Genomic DNA, 11,437 nt, shown 5'->3' with positions numbered 1-11,437 from the left:
AGCTTCTTGAGTGTTGTGGCAGCTGCACTCATCAAGACAAGTGGGGAATATTCCATCACATTCCTGACTTGTGCCTTGTAGATGGTGGACAGGCTTTGGGGAATCAGGAGGTGAGTTACCCATTGCAGGATTCAAGGCCTCTGACCTGCTCTTGTTGCCACAGTATTTATATGACTAGTCCAGTTCAGTTTCTGGTCAATGGTAACCCCGAGGATGTTGATAATGGGGGATTCAGTGATGGTAATGCCATTGAACATCAAAGGTTGATGGTTAGATTCTCTCTTGGTGGAGATGGATGTTGCCTGACACTTGTGTGGTGTGAATGTTACTTGCCACTTGTCAGCCCAAGCCTGGATATTGTCCAGGTCTTGCTGCACTTGGCAATGGACTATTTTAGTAGCTGAGGAGTCACGAATGGTGCTGAACATTGTGCAATCATCAACGAACATCCCCACTTCTGACCTAATGATGGAAGGAAAGTCATTGATAAAGCAGATGTAGATGGTTGGGCTGAGGACACTACCCTGAGGAACTCCTGCAGTGATGCCCTGGTGCTGAGATGACTGACCTCCAACACCACAAGCATCTTCCTTTGTGCTAGATATGACTTCAACCAATGGAGAGTTTTCCCCCTGATTCCCATTGACTCCAGTTTTGCTAGGACTCCTTGATGCCACACTTGATGTCAAGGGCAGTCACTCTCATCTCACCTCTGGAGTACAGCTCTTTTGTCCATGTTTGAACCAAGGCTGTATGAGGTCAGGAGCTGAGTGACTCTGGCAGAATCCAAACTGGACATCAGTGAGCAGCTTATTGCTAAACAAGTGCCGCTTGATAGCACTGTTGATGATCCCTTCCATTACTTTACTGATTGAAAATAGACTGATGGGGCAGTAATTGGCTGGGTTGGATTCGTCCTGCCTTTTGTGTACAGGACATACCTGGGCAATTTTCCACATAGCCGGGTAGATGCCAGTGTTGTAGCTGTATTGGAACGGCTTGGCAAGGGGCGCAGCAAGTTCTGGAGCACAAGTCTTCAGTACTATTGCCGGAAAATTGTCAGGGCTCATGGCCTTTGCAGTATCCAATGCCTTCAACTGTTTCTTGATATCACGTGGAGTGAATCGACTTGGCTGAAGATTGACATCTGTAATGCTGTGGATCTCCAGAAGAGGCCGAGATGGATCATGCACTCGGCACTTCTGGCTGAAGATTGTAGCAAATGCTTCAGCCTTATCTTTCGCACTGTTGTGCTGGGCTCCCCTATTTTTGAGAATGGGGATATTTGTGGAACCTCTTTCTCCAGTGAGTTGTTTAATTGTCCACCCCATTCACGACTGGTTGTGGCAGAGCTTTGATTTGATCCATTGGTGTGGGATTGCTTAGCTCTGTACATTACTTGCTGCTTATGCTGTTTGGCATGCAAGTAGTGCACTGTTATAGCTTCAGCAGGTTGACACCTCATCTTTAGGTATGCCTGGTGCTGCTCCTGGCATGCCATCCTGCATTCTTCATTGAACCAGGGTTGATCCCTTGGCTTGATGATAATGGTAGAGTGGAGGATATGCCGGGCCATGAGGTTACAGATTGTGTTCGAGTACATTCTGCTGCTGCTGATGGCTCACAGCACCTCAAGGATGCCCAGTCAGAGTAGCTAGATCTCTTTGAAATCTATCCCATTTAGCATGGTGGTAGTGCCACACAACACGATAGAGGGTATCCTCAATGTGAAGGCCCAGAAAGGGCCTTAATAGACATAGCCAAAAATCTCCATTTGAACTTTAGTGCAGCAGAAACAGCAATCTGCTGATGAATTGTGCTTCTGACCCTGCTGGAGAATCCAGGGTCAGAAAAGGGTCAAGTTATCTTTATGGATGTACCTCTTCTCACTTTTCATGTCATTAGAGCAGATGAGATAAATAATGGAATCTCAGCACCAGATTCACTTATTTCAGGTGATCTAGTCATTCTTGATGGACCTACAGTGTTGGTGATGACCTGTTAGTCAACACTCAACATGAACCTGGATAGACAACCATTTTCCCAATCAGACATGTTATGGCCAACATCATATAGAGAAGGGGGATTTCTCTTTCATAGATTTACACAGTCTACACGCTGGCCTTGTTATCACATCTTGTCATTTATAAAAGTATAGGCCTGAACTTTTGCAGAGATGGAAAAGAGCTGCGCCTCAGTCAAAATAGTGGCAGAGCCCTGAATTTCGGAGTCCGCCCCCGTATCCAACACTCACCATTTTTGCTGGGGGGTGTTGGCATGGAGGGTTTACGTGCAAAGAGTGGTGGGGGGGCATTGGTTGACATGAGTTGAAACTAAGTTGGCATAGAAGCTATAAAGGGCCATGGAGATGTATGGGGAGGGGGTCACAGTTTGGCATGGAGAATTTGAGGGGCCATAGGAGTGGGTGGGTGTCATGTATTGACATGGGGAGTATGGGGGGGTGAGAGGGCATGAGGGGTGAGAGTTAGAAGGTCTTACTGTTTTTATTATAACTGAGAAGTTTCAGAAGCGCTGAGGCGGGACTTTTAAACAGCCTGCCTTGGCACTCAGCAGCCCCTATGGCTGCCTCCATACCATTTCCGGGGGTGACAGGTTTAACCACAGTTAGCATTCCTCACCCCTGAAACAAAAATCTGGCTGTCCCCAACTCTGACTCTGGAATGAAAATTTGGGCCATAATCTCTGACTGGCTATCCCTGATAATTTCTTCATATCTGTTTCCATACACATTCCCTGGCAGCCTTAAATTTGCTAACAGTTTTTCTACCCATGAAAAAGAATACCTCATCAAACTCCTCTCCAATGCTTAATTCACATTCCTCTAACAATCACACTTGCATCTACTCAAGAACATCCTTGCCTTGATCCTTGTCACCAACAGAGTCCCTCTGATAATAGCAACCTTTGTGGTTCAGGGTTGTGGGCTAGAGCCTATAGTGCACATGGTATAAAGCTAATCTGATTATGCATCACCAGGTCTGACCATTTCAAACTGCACCATCACTTCCTCTCTCCAGCCAAATCTTCCTATGATTATAGAGACATCGAAGGCAAAGATAACCTGAAAACTCTCTTTACATCATGAACAAGCTCTTCAAAAGATCTTCTCTGGCATTAATTACAAAAATGAGGAGCTCAAGGATATATTTGTTTCCAAATTGAAGCCATCTGGCAGCCTCTACACTCTCCTAACTCCTGTCAACTTTTCTATAAAGCTCTAGCAATAAAATTGGATCAAATATTCAATTTGTACAGCTTTTCTTTAATCCCACCCGAGCTCTCATCATATTCACTTTTTCCACCATTTGATGGCTTTATTTTTCCAACCAAACAATTTATTCTTGGATTCATGCTTGTTGTCACTGCCAATCTTTCCAATTCTTTAGGAAAATTACCCATCCCCACCTCCAGCCTGGTTCAGTGCAAGCCATTCACTTTGCAAAGCGACAGCAAATTTTGCAGCCATTCTAGTTACATAATTTTTCTTGGGAAAGTCTTTCAAATTGCATTTTATTGCAGCAAAAAGTGTACATTGCTCATCTAAATTTGCATGTGAAGAACTAATGAACAAAATTATTAAAGGTTAACATGTAAAAATGTAATTTACATTAGAGGATCCACTGGATTGCCTGAAGGCAAAATGTATTTGTAAAATGCACATTGCGAATATGTTTAAGGAGTGAACCTGTCTGTAATTTTGGCACATATCCTTAGATGTGTTGGTAATTATTCTGCCTTTCATACTTTAGTATTCCTCAATATAAGGTGATAGTTTTGTTATCTTTCGTTATTTTGAAGAAGCAACAGATACTGAAAGTATCATGACTTAGCTCTATTTTGAGAACAAAATGTTACAAATACGAAATTAAGGTGGAGCATTTACCAAACAGGAGGGTGTTGCTTTTCAGAAAGCATTTATTATGAAAAGTACTTTTATTTCTTTTGTAAGTACTTCCACAGAACATTTTCTGAAAATATCTATAAAGCTTTAGCAATAAAATTGAATCAAATATCCAATTTGTACAGTTTGTCTTTATTTCATCTATACAATCTAATGAAAACTGTTGTATCGATTCTGACTAGGTTAAATTATGTTAAATTTAGAATAATTTCACATGCTCATAATGTGGATGATTTGAAAAAAAGCCACGTACTATATCGGTTACTAATCCAATTCACATAGCCTTGCTTTCAATAAATCGTTCATCAGTTACAGGCACATATTTGTTAAAAGGATTCAATCTCATTTTTCTTTCTTACAGGTTGTCCCAGAGGAAGGTCTGCAATGCTGATAATTCCATTTAGAAGCAGTTGACCTACCGAACTAGTTTGAACTTTTACTGATTGGAATGTCAAGCTGAAGTGTCATTGAACCAGTTTAGCACTTGAGTTCTTGAATAACCTTCTTTACTATCTGCTACTAATATATAGTTTAGCAATACCCTACTGTGGGTTTCAATTCACTCAAATATTGATTCATTTCTCTACTGGAATGTGGAAATAATTTAGATTGAAGTCATTACTTTTCAGAACTAATCATTATGCAATGCTGCAATGGATAGAAAAGTAAAAAAAAAACCTCTGAATATAAACAGAATTCCATCTGCATTCAGATAGCCAAGGACCATGAAAGCTGACTGGTATATTTGCAAACAGGTGCAGGGTAGTCAGCATGAATTATACTCCATCTGTACAGGATCAGAATAATCTACTAAACAGAGTTCCAAACAAACAAGCTTAATGTTCTCATTTACAGACTTGCATCAGCTAATATTTAGATGACTCAGTGACTTAAGTTTGGCAATTACTTATCATGTAGTTGCATGCCACAAGGATTACAGCAAATATTTTAACATCAATTGGATAAAAGGAATGTTTGTTGCTCCCTTGGTGTGCTAAGAAAATGCTTGTACTAGTCATGCGTGTTCTGACACACAATAAATTAAAACAGATTTCACAAGCCAAACTTTATTAGTGCAAAAGAAAAGTACAGATTTAATAGAGATTCCAGATGCAGTTCGAGATTTTGATGAAATCATTGTATTCCTTAAATATAAAATAACAAAGTCAAAGGGTAGTTTTATCTGAACATCTAAAACGTAAAACATAATTAGGGTTGAAGAATAATTGCCTTGTAATCACCACAGCAGATGCACAATAAGGATAGATTACCTTCAACTTTATAATGTATTGTAGAATTTTACATCTTAGACTAACTGATATATTTTTAAAAGTTTTTTTGTCTTAGATTCTTAAAGTATATTGTATACAATAAATTGAAGAAACATTTAATGAAGTCCTTGAGTATTTCAATGCATTGAATATTTTCAGGGGGAAAAGTTTGTTTGCGTAATGCCACCTCTAGTGGTCTTACACAGACCTATGTCGACTCCTGGGGACAAGCAACACAATGAGCCACTTCTGAGGGTCATTCTTCAATGACCTGTGGCCCTGTTTGCTCCTGAGAAATAGAAGTAGATCAGCGTAGTCCGCTCAAAGCAGCGCTATGCAAACAAACTTCACACTTTGTATTTCTAATGAGCAATTCTGATTAAATTTAACCAAAAAACAAACAAAAAAAATGTAATTGATTTAATGGATCTAATTTTATTTAAAGTGCATTGCCTTCAACAAAAATTGCTGGATAAAACTCATTATTTGGAGGAACAAATGAGTCAAAAAGACCACATACCATCTTCAGCAGAATGATGTCACATATAAATGACATGTTGATTTGTTTTGAAGTGTCTTACATCATTACATCACAGTATATGCATGTAAATAAATGAGGAAAGACTTGTCAAAATACATTTTCATGAAGGCACTATTGTTTTATTTTTGTCTAAATACACTTTATATATGTAAACAGGACATATTTATGACATTTTGTTAAATTCTGGACACCTTCTACTAACCCTAGATATACTGCAGCTTTTTTTAAACCCATTATGACAAAATTTCTTTAACAAGCTGGCTCTCATGTATAGTTTTGGATTATTTTATGTAAAAAGACCTCATGTTCAGTAGAATTAACAGGGGCTTCTTCCAGTCTGCTTCCAGGCTTCATGAACTCCAACAATAGTCTCCTTCTTCACACATTTAAAATAGCCCTCGAAACCATGTTGTGTTGGTGCCTGTTGAAATCAAAGTATTGAGTCTAAGTTAATGTAAATAGACACAGTTTAGATCAGATTTGTTATGGCATTTTAACTCAAACCTTCTCGAAAGAGGTGTGTAGTTCAGAGATGACTAAGTGGCTAAATGCACCTCATAGGAAGGTACCAAACCATAGGCTAGAAAATGCCTACCAGTAATTGCTGGTTATGCCAAATTAAATAATCTCAGCTGTGGCAGAAACACAATGATAGGCTTCAGTATTCTTAAGTGGGGATAGAAAGGGGAGAATCGATCAGTCAGATACTGGCAGCTCACCAGCACTTTGGGACAGAGGCATGTGATACTGGATCCAGAATGTTTGATAAGTTTTTTGGTGGCTGCTAGCTTGGCCCTGCCAAAGGGGTGGGGCTTACTAGGCCATGGGTGGAGGGCAACCTGAAGGGCTCTCCATTCTGCCCAGGTGGCCTATTAAGGGTGAAAGTCCCCCACCTGCCACCAGGGAAGCCTGCTGGACCAAACATTTGCTGTGGGTCTCTCCTGATAATCTTTTAAATCCCAGTGTGGTGGGATGAAGCCCTTAAGTGGTCATTAATTGTTCACTTAAGGTCCTCATTGGCCCACTGATGGGCACTGGTATAATTGCAGTGGGTGCAGGGGTGGGAAGGCTGGATTTAACAGTTAACTGGTTTCCAGTGCTTGAATATCTCCCTTAAATCCTGGTGATCAGAACTGGATACAAATTCAAAGTGCAGTATAACCAAAATACTTTACCAGTTGAATCAAGATTTCCTCTGACTTGCATTCTAATATTTTAGTCATGTAGTTAACATTCTATCAGCTTTGTATTAGTCTATTTTATCCATATTCAATTTAATTTGCCAATGTTCTGCTTATATTCATGGTTTGTTTGATCCATTCTGTAATTTGAGCTGCCACTGTACCTCCTGATTCAGTATCAACTTCAAATTTAACTAATTTGCATTGAATTTCTGAATCCAATCCATTGAGGTGAATTGGAAACATTAGTGGTTGCAACTTGGAGCTTTGGAGCATCCTACCCAAACATAACTGAAAGCACCTACTATTTTTGACTTGTCATTTAATATCTTATCTATTCTGAACTTAGCCAAAACTGAGAGGTTATACTGATCAGTAAACATTGAACAATCTGGAGTTCTTTTCTCTAGAACAGAGGAGACTGAGGGTTGAGCTGACAGAGGTCTTTAAGTTTATGAAAGACTTTAATAGGGTAAACATAGAGAAAACGTTTTGACTTGTGGGGGAAATGAAAACTATTTTGGCGGGGCGGGGCGGGGCGGGGTGGGGGGGGGGGGGCGGCGGCGGCATAACTAGTGGCCATAAATGTTAGATGGTCACTAATAAATCCAATAACTAATTCAGGAGAAACTTCATTATGCTAGAGATTGGTTAGAATGTGGAAACTTCGCACCACAACTGCATTTAAGGGAAGCTAGATAAATGCAGGAGAGAGAAAGGAATATGTTGATAGGGTTAAATGAGTTAGGTTCATGCAGATTATAAACATCAGCATAGGACCTGTTGGATTGAATGGCCTGTTTCTGTTCTCTATATTCTATGTAATTCGGTATTTAGTGTCAGCTCTGGCTCAATTTGTATCATACCCAGTTAGCATGCCTCTGAGTCTTGAGCTTCAAGTACAATTAGTGCTAAGACCTTTGCTTTGGAAAACGCAGCAAACTTATCTTACCTTTAAGCCACGATGGAGCCTGGTCATAATCACTCCAAGGAACTCCTGTTTGCTTAGGCATCCATCTCCATCCACATCAAAAATCTTGAAGACCGTATTAAGAACATTATCTGACAGCTCTTGCCCTGTTGCAACTTTCACAGCTCTCTTGAAGTGTCCTAAATTTAACGTGGAAAATATGTACAAAACTTACACCAAGTTGTTGCAATATCATTGGAAACATCAGGATATAGAGAATACTTTTCCCCACACAAGTATATATTGTTTGACAGACTGCCATGGACTTGTGCAGCATTCATTTTTTTTGTCTACTTAAAACATGTTAAATGGATATGCAGGCCAAAATTTTACGTGTTTCATGTTTTAATTGTCTTAAAGCATCTGCAAAATAAATAACTTGTTGTAAAGCACATCTTTGGTGATTGCCCATCAAATGTCAATTCTGAATGATGCCATTGCTCCAGGAATGCAATCTTATTGTTCAAGGCCTATTTTACAGTCTTACTATCTGGTATTTCTCTTAAAGATATACTTACCTGTAATGGGATTGAGTGTGTGGTATTACCTTGTTTGCTTTGTTTTTGTAGGCTACACTGGTAGAATATGCATTGTTCTAGGAATTCCTCTTACCCTCGGAGTTAGAAGATGAAGAGAAGCTGCAAAGAAATCATCAGAGGGACTTTGCGTCCACCTGAGATGTGTTACACAGTTCCAAGTTGCAGGTCCACAGAATCAGCTGGAGACACTTGGGCATGTCACAGAAAATATGCCTATGCTAACTATGCCTCACCAAGGAGGCCTTTCTGCAGGCAAGACTGGGACCATAAGAGGCCATGATGTTGTGTGCACAGGAAATTAAATGAGCTCACATGGGTGCATAACCTGGGTGTCATTAAGTGGCCACACAATGTGCAGCTAGGCTGCTTCTCAAAGTCATAAGGGTTGTGCCTGGAAGTTCAACACCTGATCTTGTGATCCCAATTAACACAAGGGCACATTCTCCAAGCTGTTTACACCTGACTGCTAAAGAACAAGAGCTATGCTCAACTGAAGAGAAATATGCTGTTTGTGCACAATTCTTTTTGTGGTCAGTTTATTACCATAATTATGCATAGCTGCAGGTGAAAACTAGGACATGTGTAGGTAGTACACTAGTGTTGGGAAAGGAAAATCATCTTGCATACCGCATTTTAAGAAATGCAGACCATCAAAAGTTTTAGAAAAGAGGGATAAACAACTTTAACCCACTAGCATCCTTTATCAAGGCCGAAAGTGGGAGAGGACTAAGAAGTGACAGGGGTAAAAAAAGTGAGGAACACAAGCTGCAGCTTTGAGTCCTTGATAGGTGCCAGAGTACTTCACCACCCCTGTTTGGTGGCTGTGGAAGTGGAGGTGGTGCTGCATGAGCAAGCTGTAAGGAAGGTAGCCATCCTTGTCACTGCAAGGCACCATAGGTCAGCATAGATGGATAGAAGGTGACTGAGGTTGGAGGGCATGGCTAGGCAGTCAACAGACAGAGTAGACTACACTCGCCTTATATAGCTGTAAATTAACTTCCATACATTTATCATGACCAAGAATCTTGTGTCCATTTGATATGGATGCAATTATGGATGAAGGTAGTGACTGCATGCAGAAGTATTGGGAAATATGTTCAGGATGTTACTACTCCAATTTAATATTGAAATGAAGGTCTTTCCTGGTTTTGGCAGGTTGTTCCTGGCCCTGACTTTTTGCAAGCTGGAAATAAATGCATAATGTCAAGCAAGCACAGATCTAGTGGTAACGGATCTCTGCCTTTTCACTAATCAAACTGGCACAAGCAAATTGGAGAAAACTGATTAGAAAATACCTCCCATTAGATGTTCAGTTTTCATGAACATGTTAATAAGGTAACATTTTGTGCTGGATTTGCTGCTATATATGACCCGATTTTGGAGATGGGAGATATTTCAGGAGGCCTGTACTCCTACAAACGATGACGGGATGTAATACACCTGCCCATATTTAGGCTGTCATATTCAAATTTGACATTAAGAAAGGAAAATTTTTATCTGGCATATATTTTCTGGGCATCAGGAATGCTAGTGCCCAGACAGCAAAAATCTTTGCCACTGATAGCAGAATGAAGAAAAGAAAAAGGCAGGGGCTGAATGATTTACTCCTATTCCTATGATACTGCGGTCAAAGACAGAATTGCAGGAGGATCATTGGTATGTAGGCCTGCAGAAGAATGCAACAAGGCCAGGGATGGGTTAGGGCACGGGATTAGGGCACTGGTCGCAGTGGAAATTAGGAATTTAGGGAAAAAAGAACTGGAATTGAAGGAGATGTGATCTAATATACAGATGCTTCAGGCAGATTGTATCTACCAAGTACCTGCAGTTTCTGTTGTGAGGCCAAAGCCATTTTGAGGTTTGAGTCATTATGAGGTTTGGCCTTATTTTCACTGATCCAACAAACACTCTTCGATGCAGGTCACTCGTTGGGCAGGGCAGGAAATCATCTAGCTGCTGAAAGGAGCCATCCTGCAGTTGACATGATTGTAGGGTAGTGGGGGCACATAGGCCAGGGTATTGCTGTGATGCTGAATAGAGTTTCTTCACTCCCCACCTTCAAAAAATCCTCCTTTTCAACCATGACTTTAGTCACCTCCATTTGTTTTTCTCCTGTTCCTACTCCTCTAACCCCCACAAAACTAAAAGGTAAAAGAGTTTTTGGGCTGTTTTTGAGCAGCCTCAAGTGGTCCCTTGAAGGTCTACTGGTTAAGTCACTCAACTCCAGTACAAAAGGGTGGAGTATACCTCAAGATTTCAGTTGGGTACCTATTGCATATTAAAAGTCCTCCTGCTGAAATAGGCAGGCTCTCCGGTGCATTCATTTAAAAAAAATCATTTATGGGATGTGGGCATGGCTGGCTAGGCCAGCATTTATTGCCCATCTCTAACTGCCGTACTAAGATGATGTCAGCGTAAACCATGCAGTTGGTTTCCTGATGATATTTTCAGGTTGTTTTTAAATTTTTGTTTGTTTTCAAATTCCACCATGGCCTTGCCACTTCCTATCTCTGTAATCTCCTCCGGCCCCACAACCCTCCAAGGTATCTGTGCTCATCTAATTCTAGCGTCTTTTTTTATGGCTCCGCTTTGTCCTCAGCTACGCGGGCCCCAAGTTTTGGAATTTCCTCCCTATACGTCTCCACTTTGCTACCTCACTTCTCCCTTTTAAGACACCCCTTAAAACATACCTCTTTGACCAAGCCTTCAGTCAGCTGACTTAATATCTCCTAAATGGCTTGGTATCATACTTTGTTTAATGATGCTCATGTGAAGCACCTTGGGACCTGTTATTACATTAAAGGTGCTTAAGCACCTTTAAAGGTGCTATATAAATACAAGTTGCTGTTGCGTAAGCCAGGCTTCTTCAGTTAAAATAGACCCCATTAACACACGTTGTACAATATATAATAATTTATCCCCAGGACTTCAGTTGAAAAATCATGGCCAATATTCCAGTGCAGTACTGAGGGAGTGCTGTGCTGTGCTGTCGAATGGCCATGAGGTATTAAAT

General features: G+C 40.6%; 1 protein-coding gene across 2 annotated transcripts in view; it reads right to left on the bottom strand.

Moving 5' to 3' along the window:
• Positions 1-4,973: 4,973 nt before the first annotated feature.
• Positions 4,974-11,437, bottom strand: part of micu2 (mitochondrial calcium uptake 2) — a 515,235-nt gene continuing 508,771 nt past the window's right edge. For both annotated transcript variants that reach the window (XM_041199666.1, XM_041199667.1), the window contains 2 exons: positions 7,868-8,025; positions 4,974-6,155 (listed from right to left, as the gene is read on the bottom strand). In XM_041199666.1, the coding sequence (XP_041055600.1) occupies positions 6,051-6,155; positions 7,868-8,025 (263 nt within the window). In that variant the 3' untranslated portion in view covers positions 4,974-6,050. The remainder of the gene's footprint in view (positions 6,156-7,867; positions 8,026-11,437) is intronic.

The sequence above is a fragment of the Carcharodon carcharias genome, chromosome 11, assembly GCF_017639515.1.
Source record: "Carcharodon carcharias isolate sCarCar2 chromosome 11, sCarCar2.pri, whole genome shotgun sequence".
Classification (NCBI taxonomy): Eukaryota; Metazoa; Chordata; class Chondrichthyes; order Lamniformes; family Lamnidae; genus Carcharodon; species Carcharodon carcharias.
This window is presented reverse-complemented; position numbering and strand designations above follow the sequence as displayed.